General features: G+C 38.6%; 1 protein-coding gene across 5 annotated transcripts in view; it reads left to right on the top strand.

Moving 5' to 3' along the window:
• The window catches only part of Mastl (microtubule associated serine/threonine kinase-like), a 35,349-nt gene extending 13,533 nt beyond the window's left edge, over positions 1 to 21,816 (top strand). For 2 of the 5 annotated variants that reach the window (XM_087590820.1, XM_087590819.1), the window contains 6 exons: positions 1,308 to 1,480; positions 3,923 to 5,032; positions 5,931 to 6,072; positions 19,165 to 19,278; positions 19,564 to 19,665; positions 21,330 to 21,772. In XM_087590820.1, the coding sequence (XP_087446946.1) occupies positions 1,308 to 1,480; positions 3,923 to 5,032; positions 5,931 to 6,072; positions 19,165 to 19,278; positions 19,564 to 19,665; positions 21,330 to 21,487 (1,799 nt within the window). In that variant the 3' untranslated portion in view covers positions 21,488 to 21,772. 5 annotated transcript variants of the gene reach the window in all.
• Positions 21,817 to 22,507: the final 691 nt, after the last annotated feature.

Below are 22,507 nucleotides of genomic sequence, written 5' to 3'. Positions count from 1 at the left end.
ATCCTCATTCAAGCTATCACAGTGTGCATCCTTTATATACACATAAAAATTTAGTAAAGTATACTGTAGACTGTCTTGGGTCTACTGGAAAGTGAAGTGAGGACATTTATTCAGTCTACAAAACCACTTGAGAAAGCTAGCATGGTGGTGCACTGTTGTAATTTCAACACTAAAGATAGGGACAGGAATCCCTTGGGCTGACTGGCCAGCCAGCCTAGAATGCTTGGCCAGCTCTAGACCAGAAAGAGACCTTATCTCAAAAAACAAAGTGGGGGCTGGAGAGGGATGGCTCATCAGTTAAAGACACTGGCTGCTTTTCCATGAGAACCTGTGTTTAATTCCCAATGCCTCCATGGTTGCTCACAACTGTCTAACTCCGGTTCCAGGGATCTAACACATACTCTGGCCTCCACGGATCCTATGCATGCACACTGTGCAGACATACATGCAAGCAAAACACTTAAAATTTACATGTATATTTAAATATAGATATAAAATTTAAAAACCTTTTCTAAATGCATATTTTTAAAAGAGAAGAAGATGCATGGGATACTCTGCCCCAGACTGATCTCTGGCCTCCAACTCCAATGCACACACATATACAAAGCTAAGGAGCGACCATAGCCATTTCTGTAGGATATAGGAGCGTGTGTACTCTAGGTGCTGCCTTATTGCTGTGGCTGTTTTCCGTCGTGTGACTTAACAGTAACAGAATCCCTTATAGAGAGGCACAGGTGCAAAGCTCACTGTTAGGATGTCTGGTATATATATGGTCATGGGTTCAATCCTAGCACTGCAAAAAAAAATAAAAATAAAATAAATGCTTGTGGCTTTCTGTAATTCGCACACCAATGAGCATTATAAATTTCAACGTCGCCAGTACTGCTACAGCATTAATTAAACATAAATTGAGCCAGGTAAATTTAATAACATTTTAACATTACAGCATATCTTAATAATGCATACCAGTAAATGGTCCATTATTGATAACAATGGTCCAAAATAAATAATATATAGCTCAAAATCAATTTCCTTCTAATTGTATTTTAACTTATCCTGGCTTTTATTTTACAAATATAAAGTGATTTTGTTTGGTTATAACCTTCAAAGTATTGTCTACATTTGAAATAATTTCTGAATCTAATATAATAAAAATCATAGCAGATATACCAATATCCTTGTGGGTTGGGTAATAGTCACAAAGAGGAGTCATAATATGTAATATAAGTACAATGACCTGGAAAGAGTCAAGTTCCACAAACAACTAATAGCTGTGAAAATAAACTAGAACTTTCTTTTCCCTACAGGTTTTGAAACACTTGCATCCAATCCAGAAATACCTGTGAAATGTCTGACTTCTAATCTACTCCAGTGTAGGAAAAGACTGGGTACCTCAAGTACTAGTAGCCAGTCTCATACCTTCGTATCCAGTGTGGAGTCAGAATGTCACAGCAGTCCCAAATGGGAGAGAGACTGCCAGGTTAGGAAGTATACATGACCTAATCTATATGCACCTGGAACCAGTCATACCAACACCACACCTTCCCAAAGAAACCCGTAAGGAAGTGACATTGCTACATGGGTACGGTTGAGGTGTTATAAAAAAATTCTGGGTATTGTGTCAGATTCTTGTAGAAGCTTCCTTTCATCTCTCATTTAGTTATGATACTGGTCTTACTTAATGTGTGATGAATGACTAAGTACTGTAGTAAACTGACAGAAAATGTGACTTCCCAGTACTTTTTCATTTCCTTCTGTGATAAAGACACTAGATAACTGAGGGTTTGTTGTTTGTTTCCCAACATAATTTTAAAACTTATACTACCTCTTTCTGTACTGTTTACTACAAATTTCTCATTTAATGGAATGGAAACTCTTGAGATACAACTTTTAGGACATAAAGTTAATAAGGTTGTTCCTTAAAGGTGTCTATTACAGAGCAGTTGTTAGCGAAGTGAATGGCTGTGGTGGTTCAAACCTTTACATGCAGGAGGCAGAGGCAGGGGGGTCTCTGCGTTCCAGAACAGCCAAGGCTACACAGAAAAGCCCTGCCTTGAACCAACCCCAACATATTATTCTGTTTAATTTGTATATTGTTTTGCTTTTTCTGTAAAGTTATTTAAGGCTAATAAATAGAAAAGGGCATAGAAACTTAAATGTAAAATTATACTAAGTCATTTGATAAGGTAACTTATGTTATATTTGCTTCTTATTCCCAGAAATCTGATTTTTCTCATTATTGTTGGATATTTGTATTTTTAGGGTAAAGTCAAACAGATAAAACAATACAGCTGCGTCTTTTTCTTTTTAGGCTTTGCTATAGATAATATCTGCTGTGTAATAACCAAATTCTTACTCCTAGAACTATTCTTTCCTCTCCTCATATCATAGAGACCACACTGTGCACTCTTTCCGTCTCTACAGAGCTCCACTTCCTCCTCCCACTTAGTGCTGCACTGAGACTGCACAGCAGACCAGCCTGTATGTAGGAAAGCCAATGTCATACAGTGGCATGGACAGGGACTTAGTGCTGCACTGAGGACGGCACAGCAGACCAGCCTGTAGGAAAGCCAAGGTCATACAGTGACAGTGGACAGGGAGGGGCTCTACAACACTCTCGTCACCCCCCAGGCTCATCAGTGTCTATACCAGAAACACCAGTGAATAATAATTCAGAAATCTTTTTGCTTAGAACTAAGTGTTCCTCACTACTAAGTAAGTTAATGATAGTTAATAAAGCTTGGTGTTCGTACATTAAAAATAAATGTACATTAAGGCTGGGGTTGTACATTTGTGATGTACTTCTTGTTTTGTATGATCCTAAATTCAGTCTCCAGTAATGCCAGGAAAACAAAAAGGCAATATTGACATTATAGAAGATTCATGCTACGAAAGTATTCTTTTAAAATCCTATAGGGCTAGAGAGATGGTTCAGCAGTTAAAAGCACTGGCTGCTTTTATACACAATATACAATATACTGTATATACAATATTTATAAAATTCTGAAACAGGTACCTTCAGATATTTTTCAATTCAGTTTTCAAGAAAAGCATTTTGCTAGTCTGGGGTTGGTACAGTGCTTGCCTAGCAGGCACAGCACTCTGGGATCAATCTCCAGCATCATGAAACTTAGGCCTGGTGGCACATACTGTAATTCCATCAGAATTCAAGGTCATCCTTGCTACATGTTTAGTTAATGGCAAGCCTGAGATACATGAGACTGTCTCAAAAAAAAGAAAAGGAAGGGTGTCTGGGAGAGGGACAGTGAGTGGGATATAAAGTGAATATGTAAAATAATAATTCTTTTAAAAAGGAAGAAAAGCACTTTGTTTTCCATCCACTGTCAATGGATGTTTTTGATAACTAATCTTTCAATTAATTTATTTAATTTTGTTCATTGACACACTCTACCGCTGAGTTACATCTACAGTCCCAAAAATGGATTTTAATTCATACATATTTCTGGTTTTATTTTATTGTTTATATACTGACACATTTACAATAACTACTTTTGGTCAACAACTTTTCAGTCGGTAGATTTTAGGCTCTTACGTTTTTGCCATTTTAAACGGAATAATCATATTCCTATTGCAAAATAGATTATGTGCTATATTTATAATATAAGCCTATCCCAAATTTTTACTGAATATATTGTTAATGTTTCTTGTTTAATATCATGTTATCAAAATATGTATTGGGACATAAGTTATTTACATTGTAACCAGTGTTACATTTAGAACAGTGTGATTATAAGCAATGTAGTATATACTATAATTGTTTTCAATTCTTCTGTTTCATCTAAAAACAAGAAAATACAACATACTAGTTCACTGGGTTGCCTATCACATGTAGGTAATCATAGATGAAAAGCTTTGAAAGTTCTAAGGTTTATAACTGAAAATAGCATTTACCTCCTCTTAGAGTGCCAAGCCATCAAGTACAATGATGAGCTGGAGTGCCGGTGAAATGCCGTATGCAAAATCTGTAAGTGCCATCGAGACAAAAACGGATTTGGAATTAGCACTTTCTCCCATTCATGACAGCAGTAACATTCCTCCCACTGGAAGAAACTACATGACCCTCCCTAGAAAGTGCTTCTCCAGGGAAATCTCTTGGGAGGCAAGAGAACCGGATATAAATAATGAGACCATGACCATTGACGAGGTCAGTTTCTGTCAGTCCAATCATTGGGCTGTAAATTCTAGTGCTACATCTGAAGAACACCTCTGTAAAAGAAACTGTAAAAGAAATTTCCACTTGGTTGACTCCAGTCCTTGTCAGGAAATTATACAAAGTAAAAAAAACTGTATAGAATATGAAGCCAATAAGGAAAAGACAGGCTGTTGTGCAAATCAAGCTACAGGCTTGACAGCCCAAGTCCAGAACCTGAAGCTATCAGTGTGCAAAAGTCAGCAACATGACTATGCTAATAAGGAGAACACTGTCACCTATTTAACTGACAGACGAACCCCAGAAGAACTGCATATACCAACAATAGCAAAGAACCTCATGTCTGAGCTCGATGAAGACTGTGAGCTGAGCAGTAAAAAGGACTGCCTCCATTCTAATTCCGTATGTTCTGATGAGGATAGAGCTCCTAAAACTGTCTGTGTAGACTCTGATTCATCTTTTCCTGGAGTGTCTATGATGGAAAGTTCACTGGAAATTCAGGCCTTAGAGCCAGATAAAAGCATCAGAGACTACTCTTTTGAAGAACCAAATACTGAAGATCTACTTATGTTACCAAAATGCCAAGAAAATTCCTTGCCAAAAGATGACTGGCATGCTTCTATCCAAGACAGTAACCAAATGTTAGCTCCTCCTTCAAAGGCGCCAAAAACATTCGCCTCTAAAACCAATGTCGTGGCTTTTCGAAGTTTTAGCAGTCACATTAATGCATCCAGTAATTCAGAACCATCCAAAGTGAGCACAACTTCTTTAGACGCTATGGACATTTCCTGTGACTACAGTGGTTCGTGTCCCATGGCTGTGACCCCTACTGAGAAAGGGAGGGCCTGTGTGTCACATCAGGTATATTCAGGTTTATTCTTAGACTATTAGAGTAGTAACCTATTAGGACACATGCTTGCCTCTCGGCTAGGTTATATGGTATTAATTATACCATTATGAGATTTCAGTTTTCCTTTAAGGGCTTAGATATCCCTTAACCTCAGAGCCTATTTTCCAAATGTCTGTAAAGGACAAAAGCCCCTGTCATACTGCTTTCAAAGGTTGGTGCTAAGCAGCAATTACGTTAAAACCTTTAGGATCGTTTATTACAAAAAGCAACAGATACTTAGTTCATCTTACATGTTGTCTTAATATTTTTCAATCATTTTGTCAGCCACACCTTTTATTTATCAATGTAGACTATAAAAGTACTTTTCTTAGGTGGAATACCTCCTCATAAATCTTTAATCCAAATTCTTCAGAGGCTAAGGCAGGATCATGGATTTGAGGTCAGTGTGAGCTATATAATAAAACTATCTCAAAATAATTTTTTCTCTTTTTTTTAAGATTTATTTATTATATATAAGTACACTGTAGCTGTCTTCAGACACACCAGAAGAGGGCATCAGACTCATTACAGATGGTTGTGAGCCACCATGTGGTTGCTGGGATTTGAGCTCAGGACCTCTGGAAGAGCAGTCAGTAGTGCTCTTAACTGCTGAGCCATCTCTCCAGCCTGAATTTTTTTTCTTTTACAGTCATAGCTTACTGAAACAACTGACATTACCTGAGCTATTGAATTTTATTACACATAAGAACCTTTTTAGAATTATAACTAGCCTGAGTCCGCTTTTAAATCCCTGACCAAGGATTTGAGTGCATGCTTTATACCTAGAGAACGTTTGTTGTTGCTGCTTTAATGCTTATGTTCATTTGAAGGAAATGAACATATTTGTTGTCTCTTGAACTCTTGAATTAGCAGACTCCGAGTCAGGTCAAGTTGGGAACATCATACAGAACTCCAAAGAGTGTGAGAAGAGGGCCACCCCCAGTAGATGATGGACGGATTCTAGGAACCCCGGATTACCTGGCACCTGAGCTCCTACTGGGAGCCGCCCATGGTAAGATACACATTACGTGTCTTAATCAGTCACTGCACTACTCTTATATGAAATCCCTTTGATCTGTATTCAAATCCTGGAGACCACGTGGTTCCTCTTCTCCCATAAGTGTCTTCTAACATCTGTACTCTGGACATGTGGGGGTTTTGTGTGTTTTATTTTTGCTGATTGAGACAGCATTTCTAGTGGAAAAGGCAAAAGGAAACAACTTGGAGGGAGCCAGCTCAGTAAAATGTTTGCCATGCAAACATAAGAATCTGAGTCAGATCCACCAAGAGCACCTACATTAAAAATGAGTCATGAAATGGGGGTGTTGGGGTGGCATGCTGGCCAATGCCTATAACCATAGCAGTGAAGAGACAGACAGGAGGATCCTGGGGTCTTGCTGGCCTGCCAGTCTTGCCAAATCAGTGAGTTCTAGGTTTAGTCAAGAGACTTTGTTTCAAAAAGTTAGGCAGAGACTGATAGAGAAAGATGCCCCCAAATGAACTTTTTGGCCTCTACATGTGTGCATATATCACAACACATACACATTTTTTAAAAAAGATATTCTCTTGGTAAAGGGGAATAAACAGTATAAAGCATGTAGCCATTTCTCTTGTGTTCATTTACTTTGTGGAGCTGAAGATAAAAACCAAGGCCTTAAATGTGCTCTGAGCAGGAGCTCTGCCACTGAGCCACATCTGCAGACCCAGTGGTTTTTGCCTTCTTTGATTCAGTCCCACTGATCAGAGAAGCTGCCTTCAGTCTAGACTAAAGTTAGCCCTAAATTTCTGTTCACTCTTCAGAATTTAACCTCATTTTCTAGTCATAGTAATGCAAAAAGCAACAAATACAGTTATGAATTACTAAATTTAACAGATTATTTATACTTTGGATTTTTGTAAAAGACACTGCAACATAAGCACTGCCAAATATCCTAAATCCCAGGTACCCTGCGGTGTCCTGGAGAGGCAGATCACACACTGTTCTCCAGCAGTACGCAGACCGAGTCAGCGCCCAGTGAAACTCCGGTCATTCTCGTCCCCATGCATCATTCAAACCTGGAGTATGACTTTTAGGCATGTCTGACAGACACTCAATAATCTGCAGACTCCAGCTCCTAATTCAGTTTAGATCATTCTGACTATTCAGAATTGCCCTGAATCGAACCAACAAGTAGAGACATTTTATACGAAAGCATAAGAGCTTGCAGTGTGCTTGTAAAATTTAAATACAAGCAAAAAAAGTAAATAAGTAAAAATAAAAACAACAAAATCCTATTAAGGAAAACAGATTGTTACAGTGCAATTAAAAAATGAAAACAATTTCTTATTTCATGAAAAATTAAAGTTAACTAGTGAGATATTAGATTGTTTTATAAAATAGGTAACTTTTTTAAACAGTTGCCTTATTTTTATGTGTCCGAGTGTCTGTATTCGTGTATGTTCACCAGATGTACACCCGGTGTCCAGAGAGGCAAGAAGAGTGTCAGATGCACTGTGAGGCACTGCACTGTAGATCCTAGGAGCCAAACTCAGAGCCCCAGAAAATAGTTTTCTTGAGTTACAATCTACATTATCTACAGTTCACCCAATCAATGTATGTGCTGGGGGGGTGTTTGTTTGTTTCAGTGTATTCCAAGGTCGTACAAGCCTCACTGTAATACTAGGACATTCCATCAACCTTAACCATGTATCCAGTCGTAGCCACTTTCTCCTGCTCACTCACCCACCCCAGCTCCAGTCAGACTATTTCAAAGCTTAGCATACTCTGGGTACTTTATACAAACGGAGTCATTATAACGACAACAATACAAATCACCATTATTTATATCCTCACCAGAATGGTCAATCCAGAAGTGAGCCAACCTTCAGGAAGGTACATTAGAATAAAATAATATTTTCTTTCTCTTTCAAAAAATTTCTTCTTTCTACCTTCTGAAGTGAAATATAGTCATCTGCTAGATTAATATCACAAAATATTACAAGGTAAGGGGCTCAAATGCAGGAAATATATACGTTTCACAGATCTAAAAGTTTGAAGTCTAGAATAGAGACTTTTAAAACCCATAGAAGAAGCAAGACTTCTGTGACCTGCAGGCTTGCGGTAGTCTCCTGACCATCTTTGGCATTCCATTTCTATCTCTTCATATATGTGGTGTTTTCCCTGTATCTCTGGCTTTATTATTTCAACATGTCATCATAATTTTTTAAACTTATGTATTAATTTCTTTTAAGTTTTTGTTGATATACCAAGTAATGTTTCATCATGTATGTATGTATGCATATAGCATGCATGTATGTGTGTAGCACTATACTTGGCTAATATTAATAACCCTACTCAATGGACACCTTCCTCTACTCAAATAGTCTTGCTTCTACTTTCAAGTTGGGTATATGTGTACTTTTTTATTACGTTTATTAATTTTAAAGGGAAAATTTTTGAGCTCCAGATTCCATGAGAAATCCTGTCTCAAAAAAATAAGGTAGAGGTCAATAAAGGAAGATACAATTCCTTAGTTACTATTCAATTGCTATTAAGACACACCATGACTAAGGCACCTTACAAAAGAAAGCATTTAGTTGGGGGCTTGCTTATAGTTTTAGAGGCTGATTCCACTATCCTTACGGCTGGCAACATGGTGGCAGGCAAGCAGGCAGGCAGGCAGGCATGTGCTAGAGCAGTAGCTGAGAGGTTGCTAAGCATTCTGATCATCCTTTCCTAAGATGAGAGGACTACTCCCTAGTGATACATTTCTTCCAACAAAGCCATGCTTCCTAATTCTTCTAACCCTTCTCAACTAGTGCCATGCGTTCAGACTGACTAAGCATTCAAACATATGAGCACACAGGGCCATTCTTATTCAAACCATCACATTTCTGTTAACCTTTTGTCTCCACATGCACATGCACAGATGAGTACACACACACATACCATTATGCATGCAGCACACATAAATTAAATTCAGGATCAAATTCAGGAAAAGTATCAAAGTAGTTTTACATTGTCCTCTAAAACTAAGGATTGTACGTCTCTGGCCTCCAGACACATGCATACACGTGGTATTCACTCACACAAACACATAAATAAAAAAACTAAAAAATAAATCTTTAAAAATAAAGCAAAAGTGACCCCATAGGAAGAACAACAGTCTCAACTAACCCAGACCCCAGGGAGCTCCCAGAGCCACCAACCAGGGGCATGCGCGGGAAGGCCTGCCTGGCCTGGCCTCAGTGGGAGAAGACTCACTCAATCCTTGAGACTTGAGACCTCAGGGGACGGGGAGGCCTGATTAGGCAGGAGGAGGGAGCACCCTCTCAGAGGCAAGGGGGCGGGAAGAATAGGATGAGAAACTGTAGGACAGGAGACTGAGCAGGGGGCAACAGTTGGAATCTAAATAAATAATTTAAAAATCAAAAGCTGTACCTTTAATAAAGATGTTTGCACATATACATATGTAAGTGCAGGCTCACGAGTCAGAAAACTGGCCCTCATCTGCTTTCTGGCTAAGCCAACAATTCCTAGACCTCTAGGGGTCCTCTGGTCTCCCTGCAGGAGCACAGACTCCCACGCCATTGTTTGCATACAGCCTGGGATCTGAACTTAGCTCCACACTTTCCTCACATGCACCGATGCTTCTTGAGGGTAGTGTTGGTTTTGTTTTTGAGACATGGTCTCACTATGGATTCCTGGCTGGCCTGGAACTCTTATAGACATCAGACTGGCCTTGAACTCACAGATGTTCCTGCCTCTGCCTACAGAATGCTAGGAGTAAAGTGCCTGGTGCCTGACAAGCACTTAGAATGCACTGAACCATCTCCCTGGCCCAACACCTGTGTTGAAGTCTCCTAGGCCAAATAACTGAGCTTCCTGATTGTAGTAAAAATGTTGCAAACCAGAGCCAAATTATGTTGAGTTACTTTTAATGCCTTTGAAAGCCATGTACTGCCCAGTCCTATCTGATGTAACATCCTTGTGCCTCTCGTAACCAAAATAATTCTCAGCAGATCACTGGCCTCTACCAGTCTAGAACTAAAGACGGCAGCAGCATCTGAAGCCTGTAGCTGCATTTCACCTGCTGGGGTGCCCACCTTTAAGCAGATCCCAGGGAACAGGGAGGTTAATTTAGGTTGTTAAACTTGCATGCCAACCGCTTTTACCCACAGAGCTGTATTGCTGGGACTGCATATTCAAAGGTTTGTTTTTTGATGTTATTGTTATTTTCACTTTATAAACATTCGGTCATTTTGTCTCTGTAACAGCATGCGCAAAAACTCAGTCTGCCCCTAAAATTCCTGAAAATGGAGTTATAAACCTTCGGCCACTTCATTTTAACTTACTGAAAACTAAAATTGTTATTCTTTATGGACCTTTAATGTCTAGCTATTTTTAAGTGTAATATACTTACATATAAATATGAACATTTTAGGATTTTTTTAGAAGTAACAGTGGCAGGAATGTGTAGGGATCATTGCCTGTAAAAACCATTTACTCTAGGTCTCAGCCAGGCCTAGCTAAGATACACACATCTGAGAATTAATTGTAGAATTTAGGACAGAATTTTAAAAGCTGGTATACAAAATCTCAGCTGGTATCTCAGTAAGGGCCAACAAAATTGTAGATAGTAAATCATTAATTTTGAGCTTTCTAAATGATTTAAATCTGGCATTTTCAAATGTTAATTCTTAAAACTAAGGCTAAAAAAGAGAAAAAGAAACATTTATGAGAGTAATAACTAATACCTCTCATTTAGTGGATGATTAAATTATTAAAACATACTTTTTATTAAATGCTTGTCTTAATCAGTGTTCTGTTGATGGGAAGAGACCATGACCAAAGCCACTCTTAGAAAAGAAAGCATCTATTTGGGTGCTTGCACACAGTTTCAGAGGGTCGTTCTATTACAGCGGGGAGCATGGCAGCAGGCAGGCAGAGCGAGGGAGATGGTGGTGAAAAAGTAGCAAAGAGTTCTACCTCCAGAGCCACAGGCAGCAGGAAGGGAGAGACTCTGAGCTTGGAATATGCTTTTGAAACCTCAAAGCCCACCCTCAGTGGCCAACAAGACCATACCTCCTAATCATGTCCTGTGGTACAGCTTCACTGTGACTTGCTATTCAAGCCTACTAGCCTCTATGGGCTGTTGTCATTCAAACCACCACAGTGCTCAAATTTCTAAACTGCTTTTTGTTAAGAAAATTTAAAATGTACATCTAGAATATTTTTAAAATATTTATTTATTTTATTTATATAAGTACACTGTAGCTATCTTCAGACACACCAGAAGAGGGAATCAGATCCCATTTACAGATGGTTGTGAGTCACCATGTGGTTGCTGAGATTTGAACTCAGGACCTCTGGAAGACCAGCCAGTGATCTTAACCACTAAGCCATTTCTCCAGCCCCATAGAATATTCTTAAAAGGTAAAGAACTAGTCTATATGTAGAAAAACCTTTACATACTTTCTAGACTTTATCCTGTGTTAAACATATTTTTTCATTGTTGAGGTCAATTTTTGCTACTAGGAAGGTAAATTTGTCACTCAACATTAATTCATTTCTGTTAAATAAGACATATAAGATGAGATAAAACAGTTTGTACATAAAAAAGGCAGTATTGCATTTAAAGTCTGTTCTTTAAACCATCACTCTTGTTTGTTGTAACCCTGTGCTCACAGTGTGCAACAGAATGCTATGTAAGTCCGTTTATGACAGACGCAATCTGACAAACAGTCATGGAATTTCTTTCTTTCATTTTTCAGATACATTATGATAGTGGTGATGTTGTAAATACCTAAGTAATCTGGATCCAGTCTACCATCACAGGTCCCAAGAGACTCCTGTCTCCCCTTGTTCCTCAAAAGGAAAAAAAAAAAAAAGAATAACCATTTGCTAGCTCTTCCCTTTTCCTCCAAAACTACAATTCCATGGATAACAAGGACAGATGTCTGACAGTATTTTTCACTCCTGCTTTCCTAAGACAAGTTCATCATCCAGTGTCAATTATCTTGGCCAGCTATTGTGGAAATGAGACATTCTTCAATGCTCAAACTAATTTAAGACAAAGAAAATAAAACATTTCATTAAGAGCCTTTTGGAGAATCCAAGCAGCAGTAAAGCCTACCTAGGATGTAGTATGCCACCTTTTCTCATATTAAGTTCAGATTTCTCTAAAAATAATGGGTTTTTTTTAAAGATTTATTTATTTATATGTAAATACACTGTAGCTGTCTTCAGACACACCAGAAGAGGGCATCAGATCTCATTACAGATGGCTGTGAGCCACCATGTAGTTGCTGGGAATTGAACTCAAGACCTCTGGAAGAGCAGTCAGTGCTCTTAACCACTGAGCCATCTCTCCAGCCCTAAAAATAATGTTTTATAGTAAAAGATTTTTCCCAGAGAAAGGATGAAGACAAAAAGAGTAAAATGTACCATAAACAGGCTTACAAAAGATAATAGCATATATGTACTTACTATAGCTCCTCTTTAATTTTAGCATAGTTAACCTTTAAATCTTATTTTAAAATCCTTAAATAGGCTGGGAGATAGATCTGCGAGGAAGGGCACTGGCTACTATTTCAGAGGACTCAGGTTCAATTCCCAGCACCCACACTGCAGCTGCAGCAATCTGTAACTCCAGCTCCAAAGGACCTGACCTCTTATTTCCGCTCCGGTCATTAATAATATTTGGTACACAGGAAAAAGACAATTTTTCTGAAAAATTTTTAAAAGGATATGGTCACCTGATCTGAATTAATACCAAAATAATAGGACAACTATAGTCACAAAATTTATACTAATCTAGATGTTTAAAACCGATCATTCCTAAACCCTGAACTAGCCATGAGATGTATCAAACTATCTTATCAAACTACCAAAAAGGAAAACGAAAAAATACTCTAAATAAAGCATTGTATATACTTCAAAAATAAACACAGAGAAATATTACAATCAACTTGGTCAATTAACTTGGATCTCTCAGCTACTATTTTTGCTCCCTGAAGCCATACCGTTATTTCTTTTTTTTTTATTGGATTTTTTTTATTTACATTTAAAATATTTTCCCCTTTCCCAGTTTCGAGTCTATAAAACCCCTATCCCATTCCCCCTCCACCTTCTTCTATGAGGCTGTTCATCGTACACTAGGGACTCAAACCTTGGCAGAACCAAGGGCTTTTCCTCCCACTGGAGCCCAACAAGGCCATCCTCTGCTAAATATGCTGCTGGAGCCATGGGTCTGTCCATGTGTACTCCTTGGGAAGTGGTTTAGTCTCTGGGAGTTCTAGTTGGTTGGCATTGTTGTTCTTATGGGGTTGTAAGCCCCTTCACCTCCTTCAATCCTTTCTCCAGCTCCTCAAATGGTGACCTGGTTCTCAGTTCAATGGCTGGCTGCAAGCATCCACCTCTGTATTTGTCATGCTTTGGTACAGCCTCAGGAGAGCCATATCAGGCTCCTGTCAGCATACACTTCTTGGCATCAGCAATATTGTCTGGGTCTGGTGGCTGTATGTCTATGGGCTAGATCCCCAGGTTGAGCAGTCTCGGGATGGCATTTCCTTCAGTCTCTGCTCCAAACTTTGTCTCCATATCTCCTATGAATATTTTTGTTCCCCCTTCTAAGAATGACTGAAGCATCCACACTTTGGTTGTCCTTCTTCTTGAGCTTCATGTGGTCTGTGGATTGTATCTTGGGTAATCCAAGCTTTGGGGCTAATCAGTGAGTGCATACCATGTAGGGTTTTTTTTGTGTTTGGGTTACCTCACTCAGGATATTTTCTAGTTCCATCCATTTGCCTATGAATGTCATGAAGTCATTGTTTTTGATAGCTGAGTAGTACTCCATTATGTAAATGTACCACATTTTCTGTATCCACTCTTCTGTTGAAGGACCTCTGGGTTCTTTCCAGCTTCTGACTATTATAAATAAGGCTGCTATGAACATAGTGGATCAGGTGTCCTTTTTATATGTTGCAGCATCTCTTGGGTATGTGCCCAGGCTTGTTATAGTTGAATTCTCAGGTAGTACTTTGTTCAGTTTTCTGAAGAACCTCCAACTGCTTTCCAGAGTGCTTGTACCAGCTTGCAATCCCACCATCAATGGAGGAGTGTTCCTCTTTCTCCACATCCTCACCAGCATCTGCTGTCACCTGAGTTTTTGATCTTAGCCATTCTGACTGGTGTGAGATGGAAATCTCAGCGTTGGTTTGATTTGCTTTTCCCTGATGACTAAGGATGTTGAACATTTCTTTAGGTACTTCTCAGCCGTTCGATATTCGTCAGCTGAGAATTCTTTGATTAGCTCTGTACCCATTTTTTAATAGGGTTATTTGGCTCTCTGGAGTCTAACTTCTTGAGTTCTTTGTATATATTGGATATTAGCCCTCTATCAGCTATAGCATTGGTAAAGATCTTTTCCAAATCTGTTCGTTGCCGTTTGGTCCTAATGACAGTATCCTTTGCCTTACAGAACCTTTGCAATTTTATGAAGTCCATTTGTTGATTCTTGATCTTAGAGCATAAGCCATTGGTGTTTTATTCAAGAAGTTTTCCCCAGTGCCCATGGGTTCAAGGCTCTTCCCTATTTTTTTCTTCTATTAGTTTGAATGTATCTGGTTTTATGTGGTGGTCCTTGATCCACTGGGACTTGAGCTTTGTACAGAGTGATAAGAATGGATCTATTTGCATTCTTCTACATGCTGACCTCCAGTTGAACCAGCACCATTTGTTGAAAATGCTATCTTTTTCCCACTGGATGGTTTTAGCTCCTTTATCAAAGATCAAGTGAACATAGGTGTGTGGGTTCATTTCTGGGTCTTCAATTCTGTTCCACTGATCTACCTGTCTCTGTACCAATACCATACAGTTTTTTATCACTATTGCTCTGTAATACTGCTTGAAAAGTCAGGGATGGTGATTCCCCCAGAAGTTCTTTTATTGTTGAGGATAGTTTTCGCTACCCTGGGTTTGTTTTTTTGGTTTGTTTTTTTGGTTTGTTTTTGTTGTTGTTGTTGTTGTTGTTGTTGTTGTTGTTTGGTTTTTTGGGGTTTTTTGGTTATTCCAAATGAATTTGCAAATTTCTTTCTAAATATGAATAATTGTTGGAATTTTGATGGGGATTGCATTGAATCTATACATTGCTTTTGGCAAAATGGCGATTTTTACTATATTAATCCTGCTAATCCATGAGCATGTGAGATCCTTCCATCTTCTGAGGTCTTCTTCAATTTCTTTCTTCAGAGACTTGAAGTTCTTCTCATACAGATCTTTCACTTGCTCGGTTAGAGTCACATCGAGGTACTTTATATTATTTGTGACTATTGTGAAGGGTGTCGTTTCCCTAATTTCTTTCTCAGCCTGTTTATCCTTTGAGTAGAAGAAGGCTACTGATTTGTTTGAGTTAGTTTTATATTCAGCCACTTTGCTGAACTTGTTTATCAGGCTTAGTAGTTATTTGGTGGAACTTTTGGGGTCACTTATATATACTATCATATCATCTGCAAATAGTGATATTTTGACCTCTTCCTTTCCAATTTGTATCCCTTTGATCTCCTTTTGTTTGTCCGATTGCTCTGGTTAGACTTTGAGTAATATATTGAATAGGTAAGGAGAAAGTCAGCCCTCTCCTGTCTAGTCCCTGATTTTAGTGGGATTGCTTCAAGTTTCTCTCCATTTAATTTGATGTTGGCTACTGAGTTGCTGTATATTGATTTTCCTATATTTAGTTATGGGCCTTGAATTCCTGATCTTTCCAGGACTTTTATCATGAGGGGGTGTTGAATTTTGTCAAATGCTTTCTTAGCATCTAATGAGATGATCATGTGGGGTTTTGGGGGGGATTTTTTGTTTTTGTTTTGTTTTTTGTTTTTTTTTGTTTTTTTTTTTGTTTGTTTGTTTGTTTGTTTGTTTGTTTTTTGGCTTATGTAGTGGATTATGTTGATGGATTGCCGTATATTGAACCATCCTTGCATCCCTGGGATGTAGCCTACTTGATCATGATGGATAATCATTTTGGTGTGCTCTTGGATTTGGTTTGCAAGAATTTTATTGTGTATTTTTGCATCGATATTAAGAAGGGAAATTGATCTGAAGTTCTCTTTCTTTGTTGGTCTTTAGTCATAAGGGAAATTGATCTAAAGTTCTCTTTCTTTGTTGGTCTTTAGTCATAAGGGAAATTGGTCTGAAGTTCTCTTTCTTTGTTGGGTCTTTGTGTGTGTGTATAAGCGTAATTGTGGCTTCATAGAAAGAATTAGGTAGTGTTCCTTCTGTTTCTGTTTCTATTCTGTGAAATAGTTTGGACACTACTGGTATTAGGTCTTCTTTGAAGGTCTGATAGAATTCTGCACTAAGCCCATCTGGTCCTGGGGCTTTTTTTTCCCCCCTTGGGAGACTTTTAATGACTGCTTCTATTTCTTTAGGAGTTATGGGACTTTTTAGATGGTTTATCTGATCCTGATTTAAATTTGGTACCTGCTACCTGTCTAGAAAATTGTCTATTTCATCCACATTTTCCAGTTTTGTTGAGTATAGTATGTTTGTTTGTAGTAGGATCTCATGTTTTTTTTTTTTAATTTCCAGTTTCTGTTGTTATGTCTCACTTTTCATTTCTCTTTGTTAATTTGGATATACTCTCTCTGCCCTCTGATTAGTCTGGCTAAGGGTTTATATATCTTGTTGAGTTTCTCAAAGAACCAGCTCCTGGTTTTGTTGATTCTTTGTATAGTTCTTTTTGTTTCTACTTGGTTGATTTCAGCCCTGAGTTTGATTATTTCCTGCCTTCTTGGGTGTATTTGCTTCCTTTTGTTCTAGTGCTTTTAGGTGTGCTGTCAAGCTGCTAGTGAATGCTCTCTCCAGTTACTTTTTGGAGGCTCTCAGAGCTATGAGGACAGAGTTTTCCTCTTGTCCCATAAGCTTGGGTTTGCTGTGCTTTCATTTTCATTAAATTCTATAATGTCTCTAATTTCTTTATTTCTTTGACCACTGAGTAGAGTGTTGTTCATCTTCCATGTGTGTGTGGGCTTTCTGTTGTTTTTGTTGTTATTGAAGACCAGCCTTAGTCCGTAGTGATCTCATAGAATGCATGGATTATTTCAATCTTCTTGTACCTTTTGAGGCCTGTTTTGTGACTGAGTATATGGTCAATTTTTGAGAAGGTCCCATGAGGTGCTGAGGAGGAGGTATATTTATTTGTTTTAGGATAAAATGTTCTATAAATACCTGTTAAATCCATTTGGTTCATAACTTCTCTTAGTTTCTCTGTGTCAGTTTAGTTTCTGTTTTCGTGATCTGTTCATTGATGAGAGTGAGATGTTGAAGTCTCCCACTATCATTGTGTGAGGTGCAATGTGTGCTTTGAGCTTTAGTAAGGCTTCTTTTATGAATGAAGTTGCCCTTGCATTTGGAGCATAGACATCCAGGATTGAGAGTCCATCTTGGTGGATTTTTCCTTTGATAGTAAGGAGTAGTGATTGTTGTTTCCTGTTATTTTTGTTGTTAGAGGTAGAATGATGTTTCTGTGTCTGTCTTTAAAATGTGTTAAAGACCAAAAACAAATGTTTATTTTTGGCAAACCACTATCTCCCACCAATTCAAAAGCCTAAGAATGTTGGCAGATAGTATCTGGAAACTGTAACTGAGTTTTTCCTGCTTTTCTATGACCTACCTATGAGTACCACGAGTGTTATCTGATCAGTGTCTGATTTATGCCTTTCTTTGTTAATACAGTCCCATGTAACCACTTCTACAGTGGAACATGCCTTCTTTGTTTGTTTGGTTTTTTTTTTTCTTTTTTCGGAGCTGGGGACCGAACCACTGAGCTATATCTCCAACCCCGCCTTCTTCGTTTTTAAGATTTTACTTATTTTAATTTTGTATGTATGGTGTTTTGCCTGCATGCATGTCTGTGCACCTGTGCATGCCTGGTGTCTACTGAGGCCAGAGGAAGGTATTAAATCCCTTGGAGCTGGGGTTACAAATAGTTGTGGGTGCTGGGAATGGAACTCAGGTCCTCTAGAATAGCCGCCAGTGCTCTTAACCACTGAGCCATCTCCTCAACCCTGGAACATGTCCTTGAAGGCAACTAAATCCATGTTCCTGAACATCATCATTCAAATTTGGCTACAGAACAGCTCTCACTCCCTTTGAGCTAGGAACTATATTTTTGCATCAACAAAATACATAGTAAAACACATTTTTAGAGCATTGTATAATTATCTTTCCTTATAAATATTACTGTTATACTTTTGAGTGAAACAGGTGAAATACAGTGTGTTTGTGTGTGTGTGTGTGTGTGTGTGTGTGTGTGTACAGGGTTACTGTGTAGCCTTGGCTGTCTTAGAACTTGCTCTGTAGACTAAGCTGGCCTCCATCTCAATATCTGCCTGCCTCTGCCTCCCAAATCCTGGGTTTAAAGCCTTATGCCAGCACTACCTGGCTATGTTGTCATTTCTTGACTTAATATTTTATGAAATATACTCCTTCATTGCACTTTAAAATTAGAATTCATCAAATATTCAAAATATCAGAATTTATTCATCTATGAAGAAATGGCCTTGAAAAGTATAGCTAGTGTAACCTTCTGGAAAGTTAAGGCTATAGTCACTGCCTGGCTGAAGGTAACCTGTGTTTTTGTACTGCGTGGAAACAGAAGAAAGCCCTAAAGCAAGAAGGCCTTGATGGCTCAAGCATCAATATACTGACTTTTCTCTTGTAAGTGACTTGTATCAAATGCTCCAGGTCCTGCAGTAGACTGGTAAGTGACTTGTATCAGGTCCTGCAGTAGACTTGTGACTTGTATCAATATCAGGTCCTGCAGTAGACTTGTGACTTGTATCAGGTCCTGCAGTAGACTTGTAAGTGACTTGTATCAATATCAGGTCCTGCAGTAGACTTGTAAGTGACTTGTATCAATATCAGGTCCTGCAGTAGACTTGTGACTTGTATCAGGTCCTGCAGTAGACTTGTAAGTGACTTGTATCAGGTCCTGCAGTAGACTTGTGACTTGTATCAGGTCCTGCAGTAGACTTGTAAGTGACTTGTATCAGGTCCTGCAATAGACTTGTAAGTGACTTGTATCAAATGCTTGCACGTTCAGCGTATTTCCTTACATTCCAGGTCCTGCAGTAGACTGGTGGGCACTTGGAGTCTGCTTGTTTGAATTTCTAACAGGAATCCCCCCTTTCAATGATGAAACACCACAGCAAGTATTCCAGAATATTCTAAAAAGAGGTGATTCTTTTTATGTTTTCTATTAAGGTAGATTCAGGGTTGGAGGATGTAGCTCAGTTGTAGAGCACTTGTCTGGCATACTCAAGACCCTTAATTGCTTCCATAGGGGAAAAGAAAATCATTTATCCCTATTAGTTGAGAATGATTTAAAAATCTGTTTAATAAAGGCATTAGGCATGGGGAGAGTGGGGTATGAGAAAGAAAGGCAGTCAAAAGAAAGATACACCCAAGTGTGACTCCTCAAGGTAACATCAAACAACTTTCCTTGCATATTCGTACTTGTAGATATCCCGTGGCCAGAAGGTGAAGAAAAGCTATCTGATAAGTCTCAAAGTGCGATGGATATGCTGTTAACCATTGATGACACAAAGAGAGCTGGGATGAAAGGTAAGGGCTTTGTCATGGCCTACTTTACACTTGCTAATTTGACTGCTTAGTGGCAAAATGATAGTTCCTCTAGATATGCATTCATACACACACACAAACACACACACACACACACACACACACACACACACACACGCCTTTATTTCAATTTAAAACTTGGCTCAGTGTAGTTGCAACTCACACACTGAGTTTGTAACCCCATAAGGTACCAGAAACGATGTTATGTCATATCTTTTAGAGAAAAAGCAATTTACAGCATATAAATCTCCTAAATCAATATTCCCACTACCAACATTAGTCATATCCCAGCATTCTCCTTAGAAGTAGATATGGTTTTGGGTTTCCTTACTGCCTTGTCAGTTCTTCATTTACTAACATTTATATTGTTGCTTTTAGAGGTAAAGGTTGAGAGATGGACATAGTGGCTCATACCTATATCCAAGCACTTAGGAGCCTGAAACAGAAGAATTGCCATGAGTTCAAAGCCAGTCTAGGCTCCATAGTAAATAAAATAAAATGCAATAAAGCCTATCTAAAATAAACATGAGTAATCGGGGCTAGAGTACAGCCCCACAGTAGACACTTGGACAGCATGTGCTAGGCCTTGGGCTCATCACAACACAGCAAAGAAGAAACGGTGAGGTTTCCAAGAAAGAAGTGCTTATTTTTAGCAACTAAATATCACAGTGTAGACCAGCAAGTGAACATGTTTTCATTTTAGTAGGTAGAAGTAATAAAAATATTAAGAGGACCCAGGCATGGTGGCAGGCAGTTTGAGGCCAACTTTAATAGGTCTACATAGAGACTATTCCAGGGTAAAGACTGTCTCAGAATAAAACAAACAAAAAGGAACAGTGTGACATCCTATAAACAGAGGTGTGTGCTGTGATAGAAATATTCTAGATCTATCCATAGTGCTAGCTACTAAATTCTAAAGATGTAGTCAGTGGAGTCAGGTAAGTCAGAGACAATGGAGAGAATGTGTAGGAATGTCATCCAAGACCAGAACCAAGCGATACATGCTGATACATGAATGCCTGTGAATCCAGCACTTGAGAGGCTAAGGAAGAAGACTGTAAAAACATTCAGCTGGAGCTATACAGTGATTTCCAGGTCAACTTGAGCTGTAGTGTGAAAACTCTACAAACACATAAACAAAAAGACAGTAAGCAAAAGGGCAGTAAGTTAAATATACAGCAAATCATCATGTGTGGAATGTGCATACACAAAGGTGAAGTATAGAAAGCAAAGAGTGAAAGATGAACTTCATCCTTAAGTTGTAGGGCAATAGATGGTCTTAGAGATTGCCATGATATGACAGGTGGTTGAGAAGGTAAGTGAGAATTGAAGCATTAATTAGGAGCTCCAGAGATAGAGATCGCAAGCCAAACAATCTTCAGGTGAGGGATTGTATGACAGGATGCTGGCATCAAGAAAGATGCACTTCTACAACATCCATTCACTGACTTAACATACAATCCAGGCAACTATAATACACCAGACACTGCAAAATGACACAGTATAAAGGATGTAGCCTACTAGGGAGACACATTAAAAAGGTATTACTGAGAGTGCCATGATAAAGTCGGATCCATCTAAGAAGCAAAGCTTAAGTAATGGTATCAGACTCTGTTTTTGTTTTTTATATGTATTTCCCTCTTTAGAACTGAAACATCATCCTCTCTTCAGTGAAGTGGACTGGGAGAATCTGCAGCATCAGACTATGCCTTTCGTGCCCCAACCAGACAACGAAACAGATACATCCTACTTTGAAGCCAGGAACAATGCTCAGCATCTGACCATATCTGGGTTCAGTCTGTAGCACATGCATGCCATTTCTATCTAACTTGTGATATAGAATTTTAACACTAGATTCATCTACACGGAATAAGTCATTATTGTACCGAGGCTAAACAGTTTTAATGAGTACAACAGCTTTTACAGAGTTAAAATACTGTAAAAAATATAAACAGTAATCTCTACCTTAGAACTGTACATAAAGCATCATGGCTTTTTTCATCTTATTTATTCACTGCACTTTATGAAGAGCAATGTCTCAATAAACTAAAACAGCACTACCACTCTAAACAGAGGGGATGAACCATAAGCTTGTATGTATCTGTTGATGTTAGTTCTGTTCACTTTGGTGTTTATTTGCACATGGTTACATCCTAAGCTGTTCTCGGGGCTGTCATATGAGACAAACATGACTGAAAATCGTTTGACCCAGACATCGTGGTGGAAGTTCCCATATTCAAGAGCAGATGTAACACAGGATTATGACTGCAATTTGAAGACTCAGGCCAGCCAGGACTGTATTTCTCATCAGTATGTCTCTGCTGAGGGTGAACTAGTCAAAAGAATTAAGGTTCTAACTCATCTTACTTATGATGGAATCTCACTGCCTTGAATGCTCTTGGTGCTTCCCTCTACAATTCCTGCTTGTTTAAACGGGTAGTGGAAAGGCTGGGTGTGATACTTTAAGTGATTTTAATAGCTTCTTCACTTTTAATAGAAAAATTTATACTTTACATCAGATCCTTTCAAACACTGCGAGAGACAAATAGTAACAATTATAATTACTTGTAACTGTAACTAGTGACTTCAGTATTGGTCTTTTCAAGTATGTACTAAGACTCAGGTCAAAAGTCTTATCTCAAACTAATTGAGGCTTTTGATATTTCCCTAGAAGAGCAAAATTAAGACGTACGTGTACCATAGGGAAGGTTTTTGCTAATGCCTGCTTGCATACTGACTTTAGTGCTTCCACTGCCACCCAGTCACAGCCCAGATAGAATACAGTTTGCAAAGATGCATAATCAGTGCTGGGTATAGAGTCCTT

This window comes from Rattus norvegicus, chromosome 17 (genome assembly GCF_021556685.1).
Source record: "Rattus norvegicus strain SHRSP/BbbUtx chromosome 17, alternate assembly SHRSP_T2T, whole genome shotgun sequence".
Classification (NCBI taxonomy): Eukaryota; Metazoa; Chordata; class Mammalia; order Rodentia; family Muridae; genus Rattus; species Rattus norvegicus.
The sequence above is the reverse complement of the archived record's forward strand: the minus strand, read 5'-3'. Positions and strand labels throughout refer to the sequence as shown.